The sequence below is a fragment of the Bufo gargarizans genome, chromosome 9 (assembly GCF_014858855.1).
Source record: "Bufo gargarizans isolate SCDJY-AF-19 chromosome 9, ASM1485885v1, whole genome shotgun sequence".
NCBI classification, from domain to species: Eukaryota; Metazoa; Chordata; class Amphibia; order Anura; family Bufonidae; genus Bufo; species Bufo gargarizans.
In genome coordinates, this window is record NC_058088.1 from 81,912,226 (window position 1) to 81,937,269 (window position 25,044).

Consider the following 25,044-nt stretch of genomic DNA (forward strand, 5'->3'; position numbering starts at 1 on the left):
GACACACGGACCCAACATGGATCTGTCACGGGAGAAAACACGGATTGCACATGGTCCGCGTTACCACTGATCCAAAACCGAAATGGACGTCTGCATGAGGCATAACGCAGGCCCTGCACCACCCACTGCTAATTTTTTTAAACAATCTTGGAAAGGTCTTTAAACAATATGCAGGAAACATTAAGTTTTAATAAAAGTAATTTTCTCCACTAGTTGTGGCTGAAGTATATGGAAAAGCTAAGCAGAGTGTGGGTAGACTGGGAACCCCGCCAGACAACAGTTTGAGAAACTGATGCCTCAACATCATGCGGAGGCCTGTGCTGCTTTATTCTCCTGTATGTGTGACAGCGCAGAATGTAATGTCTATCCATATATGCCTTTAGCACTGGGGCTAAAGTTAAAGAGGTTGTCCGATCCCAAAAATAAAATAAAAATTGTAAGTACTCCTAACACCCTCACCATGCACCTGGTATATATGCCCCCAATACCTGTTTTTCATGTCTGTGCTTTCCTGTTTACATTCACAGCTTTCTATTTACATGGCTGCTCTGTAGAGTGATAAGTCACAGGCTGACCCCGCCCCCACCCTATGCAGTCTGCAGGAGCTCCACCCACTATACCTCCTGCCACCATCTTACTACACCCACATATGACTTCTGCTAGTCTTTTTCTCACTCAGTGTCTAAATCACATCAGAGACAGTCCACCGCCTCTTCCCTCACCATCTAGGAGTGCAATAAACAGCAAGTAGGGTTGTCACAATACCAACATTTTGATTAGATTTCAAAACCATAAAAAAGTATTGCAATACTCGATACCATGTGAAAAAAATTAAACCTCAGAAAAGCAGCATGCATTCCGCATTTTATGGAACATCCAGCCCAAAATAGAACAACCCTATACTATTTTTTGTGGGGACAAGGTGACTAAAAAAAAATGGCAAATCGCACGGTTTTAATTTTTTTTCTGTTACAGTGTTCACCGCGTAGGAGATATTTTTTAAAAATTTTTTTAGTTTGGCGTTTTTTATTTTTACTTTTTATTTAATAACCATTAGCCCTCTTAGGGGCTAGAACCCTTGTCCTCTATAGGGTAAATAGGATCTCACACTCTCCCTGCTGTCCTGGGCTTTGTGCACACAGCAGCAGGAAGCTTACCATGGCAGCCAGGGCTTCAGTAGTGTCCTGGCTGCCATGGTAACTGATCGGAGCCCCGCGATTCCACAACTGGGGCTCCGATCGGAAGCTGCCACTGTCACCAATGAAGATACTGAGGAGGAGGGGAGGGGACCCGGTGGCCACTGCACCAATGAAGATGATACTGGGGTGGGGGTGGCGCACTGCAACACCAAAGAATATAATATTGAATTGGGAGATGAAAATAATTAAATCATTAATACAAATGTAGACTGAGGGTGCCCAAGGGGTTAATCTACAGGGATTGCAGCTCCCTGTCATCGAGGCTGGGTGCGGGGTATTTGATACGGCCGGCACCTGCAGTCTACATTTCTATTAATGGTTTAATTATCTTCATTGGTGGCGCAGTGCGCCCCCAACCCAGTATTATATTCATTGGTGGCGCAGTGCGCCCCCTCCCCCCAACCCAGTATTATATTCATTGGTGGCGCAGTGCGCCCCCTCCAGCCCAACCCAGTATTATATTCATTGGTGGCGCAGTGCGCCCCCTCTCCCCCAACCCAGTATTATATTGTCACGGCTGTTTAAGGGTAACAAGAGCATACACAGTAAAAAGAGCTACTGACCGGACCCAAACTAGGGAAGAGAAAGGGTGACCCCTGTCAGACCCTCAACACTCTCCCTATGCTGCTAAAGCACATGCCCGGATCCATGTGGTGGAACGAAGCATGCCCGCGTGCCTAAGACTGATGAGCCCTGTAACCCCTACAATAGTGGAAGGGGCACGGCCACTGATGCCCTGCTCAGAATATGGAGGGAACCGTGGCCACCTCAGATCCAGTCAGAAAATCACCAGGTACACAACAATGTCTGCACACTTAGCTGATGGAGCTGCAGCCGCAGAGAAGACGGATCCAAGGGCCGCTGGCAATATCCGGAGTGCTTGCAGCAACAGAACACAGGTCCAGAGAACTAATAGCTTAAGAAGTGAAGATACTCAAGGCAGAGCTACAACTGAAAAGAGAAATATAATCCACGCCCTGCAATAGGAGGAGGGGTGATTTAAAGGCAGGGAAATCAAACGCAGGAGGAACAGCTAAAAGTAAAGACCTCATCACAGGGGCGGAGAGACAGAACAGTGAGAACACCTCCAAACTCTAAGTGACATCATCACGGGGTGGAGACACAGAGCTGTGAGAACGTCTCAAAGCTCTGGTAGTGACATATATTCATTGGTGACGCAGTGTCCCCGCCTCCTTATATTCTCATTGGTGGCAGTGGCGCCGCGTCACAGTGGGGAGGGAGGGACTGCCTCCTTCTCCACTGTGCTACTGAGGATAACATGGCGCGCGCCGAGAGCGGTGCAAGCCATGCTAACTGATAATAGGCTGCGCTAGTATCAGAAAATAGCAAATACCGGTATCGAATCCCGGGTCTAAAAGTATTGATTGGGTATTGATAGGTCGATACCCGGTGAAACCCTAACAGCAAGCACATCAAAATACATCTGTATCTAATCCTATAGTGTATGATACAGCACCTGTTGTATGCGATACTGCCCGTTCAGCTTTGTATCTTATACCATCTTGTATGATACTGTCTACTGTGGTATGTATCTAAGCTTTATCATGTCATATACTGTCTGCTGTGCCTCTGTATCTAAATCTATCATCTGTGATACAGTCTCCTGTTCATGTATCAAAGATTCTTATGTGCGATACTCCCTGCTGAAGTATCCATTTTGCGGTCTGCAGACCCATGAAAAACACATGATGTCATCATGTGCTTTCCATAGCCATATGTCAGCTCTGCAAAAGACAGACCATGTCCTATTCTTGTCCTCAAAATGCAGACCTCGAACCCAGAGAAGTCAATGGGTCTCCAAAAAAAAAAGCAGATGGCACACGAATGGTATCCTTATTTAGTGGATCTGCAACTTGCAGAGCACAAAACGGATATAGTCGTGTGCATGAGGCCTAATCTTTTTTGGTCCTGCCTGCTGCAGTGTTTATCTTGACCTATCATGTGCGATACGACCACGGTCAGCCCGGGGAACGAGGTCTATGTTCCGGCCTCATCTCCCACGCCGACTGCACTCTCCCAACCTGAACTGACTGTATCACAGTAATTTATGACACAGCCATTCCCCCCCAGTACCATCCTCAGTAACCCCCAGTGCCACATCCACAGTGCTTACATTATACTGGGTATGAGTCAGTATAGGCTTCATACAGAAGCCTGTACACTGAATTTACCACTGGTAATCAAGGCGTCGGGACCAAGGAAGGTTGGCAGGAGGCAGTGACACCAGTGATGACGCACAGTCTCCTGCAGAAGAGAGGAAGAGGATGGCAAGGGACCAGAAGACCAAAAAAACGCCAAAGGAGCGGTCACGTGACCGTAAAGAGGATTCAGCAAATGCTGCTGCTGCGGGTAAGTATGGCTGTCCTCAGCTTCTCTCCACAGGTTAAATTCAGGTCCCATTTTTTAGATTTGGCCAGAGAACCCCTTTAAAATTTAACACATATGCATTAGGGCTTGGGCTCAGAATCTTTTGTGACCCTAGCAACATCCGTGATTGACAGCTTACTTTCTATAATGTGTATAGGAAAAACGCTGCCAATCAGCGGAAAGGGGTGGATGAGCGCTGAAGAATCCGATAACTCCAAAGCTTGTGCATTGCACTGACTGTACTCTCAGCTCGTGCTTGAGCTGCTCAATAGTGATTTTAAGAAAACAACTGGGCCAAAAGAAAAATCAAAAAGTGACCCAGCATTTGAATCATGGTCTCTGTCAATACTTTGTGTTGGCCCATATGATGACAGATTCCCTTTATAAGGAATCCATCACCGGTTTCATGGTGTCCTAACTAAGGCTACTTTCACACGAGCGTTCGGGGCTCCGCTTGCGAGTTCCGTTTGAAGGCTCTCACAAGCGGCCCCGAACGCATCCGTGCGGCCCCAATGCATTCTGAGTGGATGCGGATCCGCTCAGAATGCATCAGTCTGGCACCGTCTGTCCTCCGCTCCGCTCAGCAGGCGGACACCCAAACTCTGCTTGCAGCGTTCAGGTGTCCGTCTGGCCGTGCGGACGCAAATGGATCCGTCCAGAGTTACAATGGAAGTCAATGGGGGCGGATCCGTTCGAAGGTGACACAATATGGTGCATTTTTCAAACGGATCCGGCCCCCATTGACTTTCAGTGTAAAGTCTGGACGGATCCGTCTGAGTACAAATTGTACTTAGACTTTTTTAGTAAAATATAATGCAGACGGTTCAGTCTGAACGGATACCATCGTTTGCATTATAGGAGCGGATCCGTCTGTACAAATGCGTTCGGAGCGGATCCGTCTGGTAAGTGTGAAAGTAGCCTAAGGGCAACATAAACTAGCGACAGGTCTTCTTAGCAAAATGCTGGCTCACTTTTTATTGACGCGGCCATTTTGCTAAAATCTTGTGCTGAACAGCTTGAGTACATGCCGATGAGTCCTCATATTCATAAGGCACCTGGCTTTCCCTGCCCACATACTGTATATATATATATATATATATATATATATATATATATATATATATATATATATATATACATATACAGACGTGGACAAAATTGTTGGTACCCTTTGGTCAATGAAAGAAAAAGTCACAATGGTCACAGAAATAACTTTAATCTGACAAAAGTAATAATAAATTAAAATTCTATAAATGTTAACCAATGAAAGTCAGACATTGTTTTTCAACCATGCTTCAACAGAATTATGTAAAAAAATAAACTCATGAAACAGGCATGGACAAAAATGATGGTACCCCTAGAAAACACAGAACATAATGTGACCAAAGGGACATGTTAATTCAAGGTGTGTCCACTAATTAGCATCACAGGTGTCTACAACCTTGTAATCAGCCATTGGGCCTATATATATGGCTCCAGGTAATCACTGTGTTGTTTGGTGATATGGTGTGTACCACACTCGACATGGACCAGAGGAAGCAAAGGAAAGAGCTGTCTCAAGAGATCAGAAAGAAAATTATAGACAAGCATGTTAAAGGTAAAGGCTATAAGACCATCTCCAAGCAACTAGATGTTCCTGTGAGTACAGTTGCACATATTATTCATAAGTTTAAGATCCATGGGACTGTAGCCAACCTCCCTGGACGTGGCCGCAGGAGGAAAATTGATGACAAATCTAAGAGACGGATAATCCGAATGGTAACAAAAGAGCCTAGAAAGACTTCTAAAGAGATTCAAGGTGAACTTCATGCTCAAGGAACATCAGTGTCAGATCGCACCATCCGTCGTTGTTTGAGCCAAAGTGGACTACATGGGAGACGACCAAGGAGGACACCATTGTTGAAAACGAATCATAAAAAAGCAAGACTGGAATATGCCAAACTACATGTTGACAAGCCACAAAGCTTCTGGGAGAATGTCCTGTGGACAGATGAGACAAAAATCGAAGTTTTTGCCAAGGCACATCAGCTGTATGTTCACAGACGAAAAAATGAAGCATATCAAGAAAAGAACACTGTCCCTACTGTGAAACATGGAGGAGGCTCTGTTATGTTCTGGGGCTGCTTTGCTGCGTCTGGCACAGGGTGTCTTGAATCTGTGCAGGGTACAATGAAATCTCAAGACTATCAAGGAATTCTAGAGAGAAATGTACTAGCCAGTGTCAGAAAGCTTGGTCTCAGTCGCAGGTCATGGGTCTTGCAACAGGACAATGACCCAAAACACACCGCTAAAAACACCCAAGAATGGCTAAGAGGAAAAAATTGGACTATTCTAAAGTGGCCTTCTATGAGCCCTGACCTCAATCCTATTGAGCATCTTTGGAAGGAGCTGAAACATGCAGTCTGGAAAAGGCACCCTTCAAACCGGACACAACTGGAGCAGTTTGCTCATGAGGAGTGGGCCAAAATACCTGCTGAGAGGTGCAGATGTCTCATTGACAGTTACAGGAAGCGTTTGATTGCAGTGATTGCCTCAAAAGGTTGCGCAACAAAATATTAAGTTAGGGGTACCATCATTTTTGTCCATGCCTGTTTCATGAGTTTATTTTTTTACATAATTCTGTTGAAGCATGGTTGAAAAACAATGTCTGACTTTCATTGGTTAACATTTATAGAATTTTAATTTATTATTACTTTTGTCAGATTAAAGTTATTTCTGTGACCATTGTGACTTTTTCTTTCATTGACCAAAGGGTACCAACAATTTTGTCCACGTCTGTATATATATATATATATATATATATATATATATATATATATATATATATACATATATACATACACATATACACACACTGCTTCAGGTTTAACCTTTTCAGGACTCTCCATTCTCGTGTTTGTTTTTTTACTCCTTGCCTCCCTAGATCCATAACTTATTATTTTTCTGTTCACATAGCTGTATGAGGACTTGTTTTTTGAGGGACAAGTTGTACTTTCTAATAGCACAATTTATTACTGCATACAATGTGGTAGGCAGCTGGAATTTCTTATTGTTATTTTTAAAATTTTGGTAAAAAATATTTTTTTTTTCTCCATCAGAACATAGCTGTTGCAGCCTAAGATCCTTCAGGGGGCCATGGCTGCCGCCAGGAATAAAAAGGCACCCCTGATCGCTGCAAGGTCTCCCGGGTTTTCAGTGCTCAGTTGCTGTGGTCACATTTGGCTATGTAATCTGAGGGGTTTTGGCTCTTGCTTTGGAGTGGGCGCCATCTTTAAAGAGACGACTTCCACTGTACATGTATGACACTGGTTTTCAATGGGTTAAAATAAAATGTATGGCACTTGTTTTCGAGGGGTTAAAATAAAAATGTTAACCAGTCATTTAATCCCTTAATGACCAGGCATGAAAAAGCCACCAAATTAGTTTTTTGCCTCGCTGCATTTCAGTAGCTATAATTTTTTTTTATTGATGTTGCTTTATAAGACCTTAATATTATGCAGTAGTAATTGTATTATATTTTAGCACAATTTGGGAGTACATATACACTCACCTAAAGAATTATTAGGAACACCTGTTCTTTTTCTCATTAATGCGATTATCTAGTCAACCAATCACATGGCAGTTGCTTCGATGCATGTAGGGTTGTGGTCCTGGTCAAGACAATCTCCTGAACTCCAAACTGAATGTCAGAATGGGAAAGAAAGGTGATTTAAGTAATTTTGAGCGTGGCATGGTTGTTGGTGCCAGACGGGCCGGTCTGAGTATTTCACAATCTGCTCAGTTACTGGGATTTTCACGCACAACCATTTCTAGGGTTAAGGGCTCCTTCACACTTGCGGCAGGACGGATCCGGCAGGCTGGTCTCCCTGTCGGATCCGTCCTTCCGCTGTTTTGCCGAGCCGCCGGACCTGCATGTCCGACTTTTTAGTCCGGCGGCTTTCGCCGTGCACCGCCGTGCTGCGCTGGAGCTCAGCCCTTGTCCCCATTATAGTCAATCGGGACGGTGCGGCGGTCCGGCGAAACAGCGGAAGGATGGATCCGACAGGGAGACCAGCCTGCCGGATCCGTCCTGCCGCAAGTGTGAAGGAGCCCTTACAAAGAATGGTGTGAAAAGGGGAAAACATCCAGTATGCGGCAGTCCTGTGGGCGAAAATGCCTTGTTGATGCTAGAGGTCAGAGGAGAATGGGCTGACTGATTCAAGCTGATAGAAGGGCAATGTTGCCCGAAATAACCACTCATTACAACCGAGGTATGCAGCAAAGCATTTGTGAAGCCACAACACGTACAACCTTGAGGCGGATGGGCTACAACAGCAGAAGATCCCACCGGGTACCACTCATCTCCACTACAAATAGGAAAAAGAGGCTACAATTTGCACGAGCTCACCAAAATTGGACTGTTGAAGACTGAAAAAATGTTGCCTGGTCTGATGAGTCTCGATTTCTGTTGAGACATTCAAATAGTAGAGTCCGAATTAGGCGTAAACAGAATGAGAACATGTATCCATCATGCCTTGTTACCACTGTGCAGGCCGGTGGTGGTGGTGTAATGGTGTGGGGGATGTTTTCTGGGCACACTTTAGGCCCCTTAGTGCCAATTGGCCATCGTTTAAATGCCACGGGCTACCTGAGCATTGTTTCTGACAATGTCCATCCCTTCATGACCACAATGTACCCATCCTCTGATGGCTACTTCCAGCAGGATAATGCACCATGTCACAAAGCTCGAATCATTTCAAATTGGTTTCTTGAACATGACAATGAGTTCACTGTACTAAAATGGCCCCCACAGTCACCAGATCTCAACCCAATAGAGCATCTTTGGGATGTGGTGGAACGGGAGCTTCGTGCCCTGGATGTACAGCCCTCAAATCTCCATCAACTGCAAGATGCTATCCTATCAATATGGGCCAACATTTCTAAAGAATGCTATCAGCACCTTGTTCAATCAATGCCACGTAGAATTAAGGCAGTTCTGAAGGCAAAAGGGGGTCCAACACCTTATTAGTATGGTGTTCCTAATAATTCTTTAGGTGAGTGTAAATTAGTGGAATTTAAATATTTTATTGTTGCTGATTAAATGTTTTGGATTTCTATTCAATGTGCACATAAAATGTATTTTATAGTAAATAAAGAAAAACATTAACAAAAGTGAAAAATTATATATATATATATATATATATATATATATATATATATATTTTATTTATTTTTTATTATTTTTTATTATATTATCTTTTTCACCAAAATTAAAAAAAATTGAAAAAAAATTCCAGCTGCCAACCACATTTTATGCAGTATTAAATTGTGCTATTTGAAAGTACAACTTGTCCTTCAAAAAACAAGTCCTCATACAGCTATGTGAACAGAAAAATAATAAGTTATGGATCTGGGTAGGCAAGGAGCAAAAAACAGAAACGCAAAAATGGAGAGTACTCGGGGCTGAAAAGGTTAAACCTGAAGCCGTGACCATGTCACAGTAAACATGACTATTAGCGAGGATGAATGGTCTTCTGTATACAGGCATGTTGCTAACACAAAACTAATCACATAATTACATCAGTATTACCAAAGTAGCGGATGGAAAGAACACATTTCCTCTCAGAAGTAAAGACGCATTTTACAACATGTAAAACAGGTTAATGGCAGCAGAAAAATTCTGGAACACCAAACTATCAAAATAACAAAACTATATTTAGTCACCCCAGTTCCCTGAAGAATATTACCAGCTCACAAAGTGGAACACGTGCGGCAAATGGAGAAGAGCAGTGCGGAGGTTATGCAAACCGTAAAAACAAAACGTTCCATTGTCAGGACTATAAAATCTAGCAGACTTCCCCAAAAACTAGAAATGTGTTACATACAGTAGAGAAAATAAGTATCTGATACATTGGCAATTTTTCAAGTTTTCCCACCTTCAAAGAATGGAGAGGTCTGTAAATTTTATCGTAGGTACACTTCAACTGCTAGAGAGAAAATCCAGAAAAATCACATTGTATGATTTTTTAAATAATTAATTAGCATTTTAAGTACTGGATACATTAGAAAAACAGAACTTATCATTTGGTACAGAAACCTTTGTTTGCAATAACAGAGGTCAGACTTTTCCTGTAGTTCTTGACCAACTTTGCACACACTGCAACAGGGATTTTGGCCCAATCCTCCACACAGATCATCTCCAGATGTTTCAGGTTTCGGGGCTGTCACTAGGCTATATTGAGTTTCAACTCCCTCCAAAGATTTTCAATTGGCTAGGCCACTCCAGAAACTTAAAATGCTTCTTAAAGAGCAACTCCTTAGTTGCCCTGGCTGTGTGTTTTGGGTCACCTGTCATGCTGGAAGACCCAGCCACGACCCATCTTCAATGCTCTTACTGAGGGAGGAAGGTTGTTGGCCAAAATTTCGCAATACATGGCCCCATCCATCCTCCCCTCAATACGGTGCATTCGTCCTGTCCTCTTTGCAGAAAAGCACCGCCAAAGTATGATGTTTCCACCCCATGCTTCACCGTTGGGACGGTGTTCTTGGGGTTGTACTGATCCTTCTTCCTTCAAACACAGCGAGTGGAGTTTATAACAAAAAGTTCTATTTTGGTCTAATCTGACCACATTACCTTCTCCCATGCCTCCTATGGATCATCCAGATGGTCACTGGCAAACTTTAAATGGGCCTGGACATGTGCTGGCATGAGAAGGGGCACCTTGCGTGCCCTACAGGATTTTATCCATGACGGCGTATTGTGTTACTAATGGTAATCTTTGAGACTGTGGTCTCAGCTCTCTCCAGGTCATTGACCAGATCCTCCCGTGTAGCTCTGGTCTAATTCCTGACCTTTCTCAGAATCATCCTTACACCACGAGACGAGATCTTGGATGGAGCCCCAGACCGAGGAAGATTGACAGTCAGCTTGTGTTTCTTCCATTTTCTAATAATTGCACCAACAGTTGTTGCCTTCTCACCAAGTTGCTTGCCAATTGTCCTGTAGCCCATCCCAGCCTCGTGCAGGTCTACAATTTTGTCCCTGGTGTCCTTAGACAGCCCTTTGGTCTTGGACATGGTGGAGAGGTTGGAGTGTGATTGATAGAGTGTGTAATCAGTTGTCTTTTATACAGGTAACGATAATGGGGGCAGGCCGGAGTTCTGGGGGCAGCACAGCAAAAATGTGAAGAGGTGGCCGGAATAAAACGACAACATGTTACAATACAAATTACAGACCTCTCCCTTCTTTGTAGGTGGGAAAACTTGCAAAATCGGCAGTGTATGAAATACTTATTTTCCCCACTGTATGAAGTGTCTACACACTTTAGTTCCAAGTAAACAACATAAGGCTTAATTCCCATCTGCACGATAGTGCACAAGACCGTGTTTTTATGCCCGTCTAAGTTTTACCCCTTTGCGCTGCCGTCATAACGCATCTGTGGCAGTCCTTGCACCTGGCTGGCATAGTTTAAGGCCTCTTGCACACGAATGTATGCCCTTTGAGACATACGGTCCGTGATCGGGCCAAATGTCCCAGAGCGGCATTGATCGTGCGCACGGGAGTACACAGCATCATAGATTACAATGATGCTGTGGACATCGGGCCGTCCGCGGAGCTATTGTCCTGCACTCATATGATCTTCTGAGTGCACAGCATCAGTGTAATCTATGATGCCGTGTACTCCCGTGCGCACAATCAATGCCGCTCTTAGACATACGGCCCGCTCACGGACCGTATGTCTCGGAGGGCATATGGTCGTGTGCAAGAGGCCTAAGGCTAACATTTCTGCCCCTTTCCAGGTGTTAGTAAATTTTCCAGGGCTGGAGTCCCAGCCCCGATACGCTCTTGCACCCGTCACACCCAACTGGCGGACAGGGCGTAAACAGGGGACTTGCGACTTTTTTAGGCTGTGAACTTGGCCTAATAGAACACATTCATGCATGTTCTTTATCACACTCAGTAGTTCTCTACTAGCCAAGTTTTCTGACAGGGGAAAAGCACAAAAGCACAGCATGCATTCTTGCTGTCAAAATAGCGGAAAATTTGACAGAAACCCAATGGACTCCATTATATGGCAAATTTCAAAACTGCGGAACATATGCGGTCCCATTCATACTATCGTGTGAATGAGCCCTTATTGTGAGCAAAAGCCAGGTGCAGGTCAAAAACACAGAACAGGTACCAATCTTTCCATTACACCTGAGCTCTGTATAGGCTTCACTACTGGTTTTTGGCTCTCAATAACTGATGGAAATAACTGAAGTGTAAACTGAGCCTTATTAGAATTTATCACATTGATTTCATTAATCTGAACTAATTGATTAGCAAAATTATATTGCCTGGTATTTGATTTTTGTCATTGTAATACTCTAGTACTCACCGATTTTCTAAGCGTCAGTGCATTTTTTTTAAAATAAAATAGACATTTACAAGCCCAAAAGCAGACCACAGAGAATCAGTTACAAGATGCAATAAAACCCGCTATATGTCTGATTCACTGGAACTATGAGAATGCTGAAAGCGACCCATCAGAAACTTCACTTGCCCATTCTATTTGTAGACTCAACATAATGGCGCAACTACATGGGCAATTCATTTACAAAGCTTCTCTAAGGGTACCATGGCCATATAAGCCACAGCATCATATTACCGGTAACTCATCAGAACCAAATTGTTTATTCTGTGTTCATTGTCAATGACAGCTTGGTTTTGCATGTTACCATACAGCCATTAAAAATTAACACAGAATTAACTATTTGGTTCTAATTATTAAATACAATGCTGCTGCGGCTTTTATGGCCATGGTACCCTTAGAGAAGCTTTGTAAAATGCTTGGTGGCCAAGTCCCAACCACAGCACGGTGGCATTGTGTGCCTATACCCTTAGAGTACCTGCACATGGGTGGGGTTAAAAACGCAGAAGATCTGCACAAATTTAAATGCAGATTTCTGGACATTTCAGTCTCAAAACTTGCATATGCTACTTGCAGTTTCTGGTGCGGATTGGGTGCAGTTTTGCCGCAAATTTCAGCATTCCTGTAAAAATGGCTAAATCTGCATCAAAAAATTGAAAATAACTGACATCCTAGGGATTTCTAAATCCGCACAGCTGGTTAATTTCAGCACAGAACGAAAAAGCAAAGTGTACATGAGATTTGCCTAATTCCATACAAGAGCTAAACACAATTGCTCTAATGATATTTTGTTTAAAAAAAGAAATGGAGATTGTCACCAGCAGATTATCCGTGCGGAAATATAGGCCTAGATGGACTCTCGACCGTGCTAAAAATATAGCGCCGTCTAGACCCAGATTGGATTGGATTTTTCCAAAGAGAGGACACATAAGTAGGGATATCACTGACTCCACCCCAGTTTTTATAACTACTGTGAGGCAGTTACAGGCCTCATATATGAGGGAAGATATAGTCCTGATCAAAAGTTTAGGACCACTTGAAAAATTGCAAAAAATCATATTTTGCATGGCTGGATCTTAATAAAGGTTCCAAGTAGAGCTTCAACATGCAACAAAAAGAAATGGGAGTGAGACAAAACAATTTTTTTGAGCATTCAATTTAATGAAAACAACGACTAAACTGAAACAGGCTGTTTTTCAGCTGATCAAAAGTTTAGGACCACACCTCCCAAAAAAAACTAAGCTCCCCCAAAACAAAAATCCAACTTCCAAGCATGAACTCCGTAATAAGTACCTCCGCCGTTATTGTTTCTCACTTCAAAAATTCGTTTCGGCATGCTTGATGCAAGGGTTTCCAAGTCCCTTGTCCTGCGATCATTGTGTACTGTAGCGCTGTCCTGTTGAAAAACCCAGTCGTTACCACACAGACGAGGGCCCTCAGTCATGAGGAATGCGCTCTGCAACATCTGGACATAGCCAGCGGCCGTGCACTTCCCCTGCACTTCCTGAAGCTCCATTGTTCCACTGAAGGAAAAAGCACCCCAGACCATTATGGCGCCCCCTCCACTGTGGCGCGTAGAAAACATCTCAGGTGGGATCTGCTTGTCATGCCAGTAACATTGGAAACCATCAGGACCATCAAGGTTAAATTTTTTCTCATCAGAGAATAAAACTTTCTTCCACCTTTGAATGTCCCATGTTTGATGCTCTCTTGCAAAGTCCAATCGAGCAGTTCTGTGGCGTTCAAGGAGACGAGGTCTTTGAAGAGGTTTTTTGTTTTTGAAGCCCTTCAGTCTCAGATGCTGATGGTTATGGGGCTGCAGTCAGCATCAGTAAGGGCCTTAATTTGGGTCAAGTATCGTCCAGTGTCTTAGCCGGAGGATCCAATTGGCTGTCCGTCCAGTGCTGGTGACATTTTTTGGGGTCTTCCACTTGACTTTTTTGTTCCATAACCCTCAGGATCATTTAAGAAATTCCAAATGACTGTCTTACTGCGTCCCACCTCAGCAGCGATGGCGCGCTGTGAGAGACCCTGCTTATGCAGTTCAACAACCTGACCACGTTCAAAAAGAGAGAGTTTTCACTCCCTCATTTTTTTGGATCAATCCCCAAAACAAGCCAAATTACAAACGTGTAGCATCATCACTAAGTATGCTTTGGACATGTGGAAAGACTCCAAATGGACACAGCACCTATTAACTAATTACCTCACCCTAATGCAGGTTCGGGATGTACTTTGCCACTCCTCGACCCAGTTCTGGGAAACCATATCGGACAGGGCCAAAGCTATTACCACTCCGGTTTTAGCGTTATGCCCCGACAATGATGTTCCAACTTTTGAAGATCTAGGAAAACACCCTACAGTAGCGTGCCTGTCAGACTTCCAAAAAGCACATTTTATTCACTCTATGAAGTCCCATCTTAAAAGTCTGAGTGTTCCTTTAGAAAATTCCATTTTTGAAAAAAATGGCTCTACAATTAAAAGACTCAAAGGGTAAGGTGTCTAAATTATATGGCCTGCTATAGGCCCTATCCCGCCCAGACAAGTTTCCTTTCATATCAAAATGGGAGAGCGAGTTAAGTATTCAGTTTTCAGCGAAATAAATACATAGTGTATTGAAGGCTCCTCATGGGGTGTCCAGGTGTGTCAAACTACAAGAGAATAGTTATAAGGTACTCACTCAATGGTACTATACGCCACAAAAGAATTAACCGCATGTTCCCTGAAGGCAGCCCAAACTGTTGGAGATGTGAACAGGATGTAGGCAATCACAGCCATTTATGGTGGAAGTGTACTAAGATTTCTCCATACTGGCAAAAAATATGTAAAGTCTTGTGTGAGATCTGTAAGATGCCATTTCCGGTCTCTCCGAAGGTGTGTCTCTTTGAGGTGTTCAGGGATCTCAGGTGCCCTAGAGATACGCAAAAGTTGAGTCAGATTTTACTGGCAGCTTCCAGAATACTCATTGCAGTTTACTGGAAAAAGACGGAGATTCCCCCATTAAAACAGTGGATCACTAGATGTGATCAATTGTACCGCCTTGAGCAGATAGCTCACTGGGAAGCCCGAACACCACACAGATTTGAGGCGATATGGAAACCTTGGAAAGACTATAGAGGTTTTTCGATCTGACTTGTACAGCTTTAGGGATCTCGTGAACATCAAAGGTATCATGGTAATAACTATATGGAACTAGTCCTACCTTTTGGCAACATTAGGGATGTTTCTCCCCCCCCCCCCCTCCCTTTCCTTCCCTCAGACCTTCCTACGTTTGTATCTTCCTCTTTTTATTTGTTATTATGTGATCTGCATTTTCTCAAACGACTGTACTACTTCAGATGCATTCTTGTATTCGCGCCCAGGTAGGGCAAGCAAAGATTGTACGTCCTACTGCTGTAAAACCAATAAAAACAATTTTAAAACAAACAAAAAGGTTTTTTTTGCCTTTGCCATCACAACATGTGACTACCTGACAGAAAATGACAATGAATCCACATCTTTGCACAGATTTGGCCTTTTAAAGGCATGTGGTCCTAAACGTTGGATCAGCTGAAAAACAGACTGTTTCAGTTTAATCGTTATTTTCAATTAATTGAATGCTCAAAAAATGTTTTGTCTCACTCTCATTTCTTCTTGTTGCATGTTGAAGCTCTACTTGGAACCTTGTTAAGATCCAACAATGTAAAATATGATTTTTTGCCATTCTTCAAGTGGTCTTAAACTTTTGATCAGGACTATGTCTCCTAGAATGGTGCAGGAAACCTATTAGAGGAGATGTATGATTTTCTGTGTTTTCCCTACAATCACCTGGCCTGAGTTGAGGCCAGGTGCGATACTCACTTGGGGATAAAGCAATCCTCAGTGTGTGAGAGGAGGAGTTAGGCCCCAGGGAACAGACCTGCAGAGGGCCTGTGTAGTCCCAGCCAAGGCTGAGTTAGAGGGGAATTGAGAAGGAAGCCTAGGCTCTGTGTGGTTCCAGGCAGGAGAGCTGGGCGGCCACAAGGGGAGGAGGAAGCCTGAGTGTGGGGGGACCCAGCGAAGTGTCGCCAGGTCAGAGTCATATGGGAACTTGTTTACCAATAGGCTTGAAGCGTAAACACAATATGATATTGCATTATTGATCCTCTTTATTTTATAAGTATGTATGTTTTTAGATGTATCCTCCCATGGGCGTGTTCTATATAAACTCAGGGTTGGTAACACCACTTTGTCATGAGTAAGGCCACTTTCAGACGAGAGAGTGTCACGCTCCGGACACGCAGCGCAGCTCCCGTTCTGAACTTCCAGCACTGCCGGGGTCGCATAGCATTATATTGATTTATGATGCTATGTAAACCTTAAAGATCTGGAATGTATTGGATAACACTGACATAATGCTCTCAGTGTTATCCAATACATTCCAGAACTGTAAGGGTTACATAGCATCATAAATCAATATAATGCTATGCGACCCTGGCAGTGCTGGAAGTTCAGGCCAATGCTGCGCTGCGAGTCTGGAGCATGACACTCGCTCGTCTGAAAGCGGCCTAGATCACGTTGGTATGATTTGAAACGCGTAGCCATGGTGTCCGAATTGGATTTTTATTTAGCACATGGAATAAAGGCTGTCACCTTTTTGGAAGTTGGATTTTTTTATTATTATGCTTATCGTGCTTTGTTCCTAGCACAATCCATGCTTCCTTTGAAATCACAGGTGAGCCTAGCTACTACTACTCTTTTTTGCATTCAACTTGCTGGCAAGGTACTGCTCTGTGTGTACAGATAGCCTTCAGGAGCCTGCACATGGTGTGGATTATACACTTTTTCTGCACGGATTTCCATGCGGATTTATGTGCGTTTCTGGCCCATGTCTGCACCAAAATCCGCAACGTCTAACTGTGGTTTTCGGTGTGGATTTGATTCGGTTTTGCCGCAGATCTCACCATTCCATTGAAAAGGGTGAAATCCACAGCTAAAACTGCAAACAATTGACATACTAGAGATTTGGAAAATCTACAATGCAGGTCAATTTCCACACAGAAAAAAAAAATATATTACACTGGTTTTTCCACATGGGAATTCACGCAGAAAAACCGCACATATTCCGCAATGTGCAGGTGGACTTCACACATCTGCAGTAAAACAGTCGTTCATTTCCACTTCATAAACTAGAGGTTGAGCCGATGAGCCGATTTTTGCAGCAGATGAGCTGCTGGGAGTACATCAGATACAGATGAGGATTAGACAAATTGTCTAATCAACGGGGCTAATCTTTGGCTTTTGCATGTGGAATCTGCAGAAGTAAGCCGCATGCTACCCATCCTCCACCTGATTTTTTTCTGCTGCACGTAATCAGGGTTGTAGAAGGCCAATGCACATGCACGGGACACAGACTGTCCTAGGAGGGGATAAAAGGGACGGAACCCAAACCAAAATCCATGTCAAATCTGACACGTGTGGATGAGGCATAATCCTGCCACAAATCAAGGGATCGTTGCGAACAGATCAGGCCATATGTCTGCAGATCCTGTCTATGGCTGGTGCTGCGCAAAAAGAAAATTGCAATGTCGCACTATGTGATCGCATCTCATGATTGTCAATGAAGTTGTGACCTTACAGCAGGTTGTGAGTTGGATGCTGCACCATGGACCACAATGAATGTTGCAGGCAACTTGTCTGCGATTTGGCCATGTTTTTACGGACAAATCACAGCTCTAATAATGTGGCATGTGACCAAGTTGTCAGACTTGCTGTCGCATGACATATGTCACCGAGATCAGCTCAATCTCCCATAAATACATAAACAATTAGATTTATAGGCACATATTTTTCACGGTAACCAAAAAGAAAAAAAAACACATGAAAACTGTATAGCAATAAATGTGTATACTGGAGATACTGATAAAATGTAGGTTTAATTTATTCATTTTTAGACATCAGAGATGTATTGTTATCCGTCTTTTATATCTATGGTACTTGAATGTTCATGTGAGAGTTTCCATAGGACTACAATGGTCAGTATTTCTGTTCGCTGCAGTGATACGGAGCTCGGGCTCGGCTTGTTACATGCACTGTAAACAAGCCGCACACACAATACACTGCATTCATCTGCATCCGGCCCCTGAATGGTCTCATTTTCAGTGCAAACAGAAATCTTGCTCCCCTTGTGCTACTCATACAACAACCATTGGATCAGTGCCTCTCCTAACAAAGTCAGTAAGCGTGTCTGTAAATACTCACCCACACACAGGATATTGAAAGAAAAGCCATGATTAATTGATTTGTTAACCAGTTGGTCCGGCAGGCTGTCAAACCCCACGTGTCCAGACAGAGGGAGAGTACGGCACCCTTCGCCCTAAAGTAATTTAAGAAAGACACAAGTATGAGGGACATTCCATAGATTCACACCACGTAATAAAGCATAAAACAATCATCACTACAGAAATTATACCCATATAGGAAGCGAGTGGCATGGCACAAATCTGGGACGCTAACAATTAAATGGGATATTTAGGATACAGAAGATTTAGTTATACAGCTCGGAGGGCAGAGGTAGGTGCTTTGAGATGGAACCATTCATGGGAGCTGCCAGGGTCTCCATCGTCTGGAAGCTGTGACACAAACACCGGTTCAGAAGCACAGGATATGCACAAGTAACCTCCGAACACAATAGCACGGAAACATTTCATTACAGTTGGCGGGGAGCACAAGCACCAAACACGTAGGAGGAATTTACTGTGCTCTAACTTCTGTCACCATATAATACTACGCCATCCACCACAGGGCTCCAGATGGGGACTAAAGTGGTTGCCATTGCGACCCAAAAATATTTTTTGGCTCCTGAAATGTCCTCAGTGATATCTGTCTCCATCTGGAGCCCTGCGCCAGTTTGCATTTATCTACAGTATAGAACACCAACATATACTACAGCGCTGTATCGTGCTTCACATCAATCAGGACCACCACAGAAAGTTTGAGACGAGGAATACAGACCACATTCTACTCTTCTCACTATTCATAACTACAAGATGTAGACAATCCATGGACAGACATGGCACAGACTCTGGGGTAAAAAAATAAATAAAAATTAGATTCTTTATTTTTCTAATCCAGGGCAACTAAACCTTTGCTGAAATGAAGAGGCAGAGGCATTGTTCTGCGCCTCTGGCTTCCATCGAAGTACACGTCCCAAATGCTTTCTATGGATGCATATGCCACACACTCGAAAAGCCGAGCAGAGCCAATAAGAGTCGATGGACCATAGCAGACCCTAATCCAGCCCTATCCTCTTTTCAATAGCTCTGACGATGAATATCGACAACTTATACTAAACAGCAAATGCTAGCATCAAAAAATTTGCTGCAATTGCAACAGCTTAGGCTAGTGTGGCACAACTCCGGCAGAGAATCCCGGAAATAGGCCAGACAAAAAATGGTGCATGCCGCGGTTTTTGTCCAGCTGAATGCCAGCATATTTGCTGGGGAGATGCCGAATCTTCACCAGATCCCATTACAGTCAAAAGGGGTCTGGAGGCACTATACAAAAAAAAAAAAATAATAATAATAATAATAATAATAATATGAAAAAGGGTATTTCAATCCTTAAAGAGGTTGTCTCACTTCAGCAAATGGCATTTATCATGTAGACAAAGCTAATACAAGGCACTTACTAATGTATTGCTATTGTCCACATTACCTCCTTTGCTGGCTCAATTCATTTATCCTATCAGCAGTGTATAATGTGATGGAAAAATGAATCCAGCCAGCAAAGAAGACAATATGGACAATCACAATACATTAGTAAGTGCCTTGTATTAACTTTCTCTACATGATTAATGCCATTTGCAGAAGTGTGACAACCCCTTTAAGATTTAGGGCATATTTCTAGGCTATGCCATAAACATCTGGCCTGTCAGAAAGGGGGTCCCATATCCACCAACCTTTAAATAAATAAAAAATACCATTCTGTGTAATCAAGATTATATGCAAAGTTTCCTCAAATGTAGAAATACTGTCAATAAATCTACCGTATTTTTCACTCCAAAAGTGGGGGGGAAATGGCAGTGCATCTTATAAAGCGAATGCTGCCATTTTTACTCTGGCGACGCCGGTACGTCGCTGGCCGGTATGCTGCACAGCGCGGCATGCGATGTATCAGCGGGGAGGGAGGAGGGGCTGGAGGCCGGCAACTGGTGTTGGAATCGCGGCAGAGCCCGGTGCAGTACCGGGCTCTGTTCACAGCAGTCTTTATATGTAAAGTGTAGTCATGGGAGGTTTGTTAAAGTTTCGCAATCCTCTGTAGTACTCACTATCAAACTAAGCAATGTAACAGCAGCGGCCAGAAAGCAGTTGCCGGCCTCTGTATTGGGGGTCACTATTTACACAGGGACACTGTTATGGGCGGGGGGGGGGGGGGGGGGAGCTGTGGATGACACATATATAGCATAAGATCCCCCCCCCATAGCAGTGCGTCATTCACAGATCCCCCCCCCCCCCCCCAGAACAGGGCGCCATCCACAGATCCCCCACCCCCCCATAACAGGGCGTCATCCACAGATCCCCCACCCCCCCCATAACAGGGCATCATCCACAGATCCCCCCCCATAACAGGGCGTCATCCACAGATCCCCCCCCATAACAGGGCGTCATCCACAGATCCCCCCCCATAACAGGGCGTCATCCACAGATCCCCCCCCCATAACAGGGCGTCATCCACAGATCCCCCCCCCATAACAGGGCGTCATCCACAGATCCCCCCCCATAACAGGGCGTCATCCACAGATCCCCCCCCATAACAGGGCGTCATCCACAGATCCCCCCCCATAACAGGGCGTCATCCACAGATCCCCCCCATAACAGGGCGTCATCCACAGATCCTCCCCCATAACAGGGCGTCATCCACAGATCCCCCCCCATAAGAGGGCGTCATCCACAGATCCCCCCCCATAACAGGGAGTCATCCACAGATTCCCCCCCCATAACAGGGAGTCATCCACAGATTCCCCCCCCCCATAACAGGGCCGTCATCCACAGATCCCCCCCCCATAACAGGGCCTCATCCACAGATGCCCCCCCCATAACAGGGCCTCATCCACAGATGCCCCCCCATAACAGGGCCTCATCCACAGATGCCCCCCCATAACAGGGCCTCATCCACAGATGCCCCCCCATAACAGGGCCTCATCCACAGATGCCCCCCCATAACAGGGCCTCATCCACAGATGCCCCCCCATAACAGGGCCTCATCCACAGATGCCCCCCCATAACAGGGCCTCATCCACAGATGCCCCCCCATAACAGGGCCTCATCCACAGATGCCCCCCCATAACAGGGCCTCATCCACAGATGCCCCCCCATAACAGGGCCTCATCCACAGATGCCCCCCCATAACAGGGCCTCATCCACAGATGCCCCCCCATAACAGGGCCTCATCCACAGATGCCCCCCCATAACAGGGCCTCATCCACAGATGCCCCCCATAACAGGGCCTCATCCACAGATGCCCCCCCATAACAGGGCCTCATCCACAGATGCCCCCCCATAACAGGGCCTCATCCACAGATGCCCCCCCATAACAGTGCCTCATCCACAGATGCCCCCCCCCATAACAGTGCCTCATCCACAGATGCCCCCCCATAACAGTGCCTCATCCACAGATGCCCCCCCATAACAGTGCCTCATCCACAGGTGCCCCCATAACAGCAAGTCATCCACAGATACCCTCCATAACAGTGTCATCCACAGACCATCATTAGTTCAAACCCCACCTTTTGGTTACATTTTTTTTTTTCTTTCTTATTTTCCTCCTTTAAAAACCAAGGTGCATCTTATCATCAGGTTTTATAAAAGAGAAAAATATGGTATATTCTGTTCCTTAAAATGACCATAAATGTCCTTGTTGAAAGCTGTGACCAGGGTTGATTCAGCGTCATTCGTTACTGTATAAGGTTATCCGCTAATACGGTACAGTTTACAAAACTAAATCCAAGAGTCTAATGATGAAAAGCCTTGTGATCTCTAGAAGTTGGAAGTGGCAATAAGAACTCTCCATGGTGACGACAGAAGTTTATTACAGAAAATATTTATCCATCTGACTTCAGGGGAAGATACATCTGGAGGACAATGCCGCCACTCTCCAACGCCACGTAGCACTGAGCCGCTGCCACTGTAAACACTGGAGGCAGCGCCAACACCGACTGATATATTAATGGACTGCAGCAAACCACAAGCTATCTAAACCATGAATGAATTACCAACACAAAAAAGTCTTCAGGTTGCCCGCGTTCTGTCAAGTTGTAAAAACGTTTTTGCCAAAGTCAAATCAGGGGAACAAACTGCCATTTAGGGTACCCTCAAAAATATATATATATTTTTTTTAATTGAGTATTTTTGCACTTTTTTAAACTGCAGCTAGATGACAGATCTAAAATGCACTACACATAGTGCACTTTTTGGTGTTGGGTTTGGTATATTTTCTGAGATTAGACGCATTTTTTTTCTCAAAATGCATCACAATGTATGCTTTATATTTTTCCCCATGGGCATCTCTGTGTAAAACAGTTGCATTTAAAAATATTGTTTTGTCTTTTTTTTTATTATTACAAGCCAAATAAAACACCAGTTTTCTTGGATTTTCAAATATGCCTTCAATACAAGATTTGGGGGGGGAAATGTGCGATAGGGAGATCCATGTTAAAGATTTAAATGGAGACATGGCCAGTGCTCGGCTCTATAAGCAAATGCCATGGATTTTAAAAGGGATGCGGGTGCATGCAAGCACAAACACCTCTACACCGATTTCTGCAGAAATATAATATTGGGCTGGATAGAACTATACATTTACACGGCCGTATCCTTTTTGCGGAGCAGCAAGAAAACATGGATAATGGCCGTGAGCATTCTGCATTTTATGGATCGGTACGTCCTGCCCTTTCTTATTGCTGTCCGCAAAACAGACAAGAGTACGACATGTTCTGGAACTGATGCGTGGCTGCAGATAGCACTTGGTGAGCTGTCCGCATCTTTTGCGGCCCCATTGAAATGAATGGGTTCTCAAAAAATGCAGAATGGATGCGGATGCGGACCGTAACTACGGCAGTGTGAATGCCCTAGACGAGATGTAAGAAATATTAATGAAGCTAAAGGCTAAGCTAATATGACACATGTCCAGGTTTTTTTTTTTTGTCTGAGGCACAAAGACGGTGCCTGAATACGCTGGCACTAACAGTGGCAGAGCCAGACAATGGAAAAGAAACCCACGTGCTACTGCCGTCTCTGTCCTGACGTCATCTCTTCCAGTGCCAGTATGTTCCATAGCCATCAGAGCACTAGCTGTCCATACATTTGCCTGAATACTGAATAGGTGACAGACAGAAATAGAAGTACAGTATTCATGCCCACACAGTTTTCAATGAGAGGGGCAGCAAATGAAAGCTAAAATTACGTGCTGGTTAGCTGGTAGTAATTAGCTTCTTTAGTACTGATAAGTAAAATCCAATAGTAACTTTAAAGGGAATCTGTCAGCTCCAAAACACTCCCCAAAAACAGCCCAAACAGTATATAGTGTAAGTGACGCCGAGTCCGGTCAGGTACTTTTTATCTTTGTACTGACAGGACTCTCCCTTAAGGTGAAATTTAATTTAAATGCATAAAAGTATGTCATGTCATCATCCCTGTGACATTACCACCTGTATGATGCCACCACATTTGCTGGTGCCCTGTAGAAGATGCACCAGCCCATGTAACAGTTCTTAGTGGTGACATCAATGGTGACTTCATCAAGGTAGTGATGTCATTCCCTGTAAAATTGTGACTCTGATCAATTTTTAGGGCTGGTACTATTTTGTAATTTCAGCCTGGGAAACACGGTCCATGTGTCTGCCAGATCTCCTGGGCTGACCGTATCTTACATGTTTTATGATGCAGACGGTTCATATCCGATTGTGGATCTGTTGTACTGAACTGTGAGTTCAGTAGAAGATATCCGTAATGTGTGCATGTGTCCTATATGACACATGGTAGGACCGGATTCACTTCCAGTGGCATATTAAAATTCCCATACAAATAATAGGGTGCCAAGTTGGTCAGCGTTAGCGTATGGGGACCTGATCCACCGCTTTCTGCTCCCCATGGTGTCAAGATGGCAGTACAATAACCATACCTCCCCCTTCTAGTCCTTATCCTTACGCCTCTAAGACTGCTCCTGTTCTGCACCACTAGGAACTATTTTATGTTGCGGTTAACACATATTTCTGCTGTCAAAATGCTATTTATGGTATTTATATAACCCACTGACTGCAGGTACTGGATATTCAGACAGTCAGAAGCAGCTGGGGCCATCAGGTCTCCTATGATATGGTACTTTTTTGCCGGCAAATTAAAGTGAGAGTTAAAGGTTGTACAGCATACAATATATAAAGCTTATATAGAAAACAGAGAGCAGCGCTGCAGTAACCAGACACTGCCACTACAGGGAGCGTGGAGCTCCAATGCCTAAGTGTGTAAAGGCAGCTGATCGCCGGAGGTGCTGGGAGTCTGGATCCTGCAATCTAATATTGCCATCAGCTAGTGTTGAGTGAATCGAGCATCGGATCAGAGATCCAAAGTCAATTCGTCAACTTAGTTTAAATGCTGTACAGAGATTAGTGTTAACTCACTTCGCCTCGCCGGAGCCCATACATTTTAATACTGTACAGATACAGCAAATGGAGTTTGGAGCGAATTGACTTCGGATCTACTGATGACCTGTGGTGACCTATAATGATGACCTATGCCAAGGATAAGTCATCATAAAGTATGTTCTGGAAACCCCTTTAAAGAGACCTGTCACCATAAAACGTAGTGCAATCTGCCGGCAGGTTATAGAGACAGACGAGCTGAGCAGATCGATATATGGGTTTGTAGGAAAATATTCAGTAAAACTTGTAATTTATACATTTATATGTCTGCTATTGCTTTCTGACTTCAGTTGTACACAGGGGAGGAGTCATCAGTGATTGACAGCATTCTCTATGCAAGCGTGTATACATACATATCAGTGACCGACAGTCATGTCTACATACACACTTAAGCCTGTATTAGGCTAGT

General features: G+C 44.1%; 1 protein-coding gene across 7 annotated transcripts in view; it reads right to left on the minus strand.

Moving 5' to 3' along the window:
• Positions 1-25,044, minus strand: part of SEPTIN6 (septin 6) — a 106,352-nt gene that overhangs the window by 51,062 nt on the left and 30,246 nt on the right. For 6 of the 7 annotated variants that reach the window (XR_006391197.1, XM_044305277.1, XM_044305274.1 and 3 more), the window contains exon 2: positions 18,200-18,314. Coding sequence is in view for 5 of the 7 variants with exons in the window: in XM_044305277.1 (XP_044161212.1) it covers positions 18,200-18,314 (115 nt within the window). In the remaining 2 variants the exon portion in view is untranslated. Of the gene's footprint in view, positions 1-18,199; positions 18,315-18,410; positions 18,550-25,044 lie in introns of those variants that run through there. The other variant, XM_044305280.1, reaches the window with a different exon arrangement.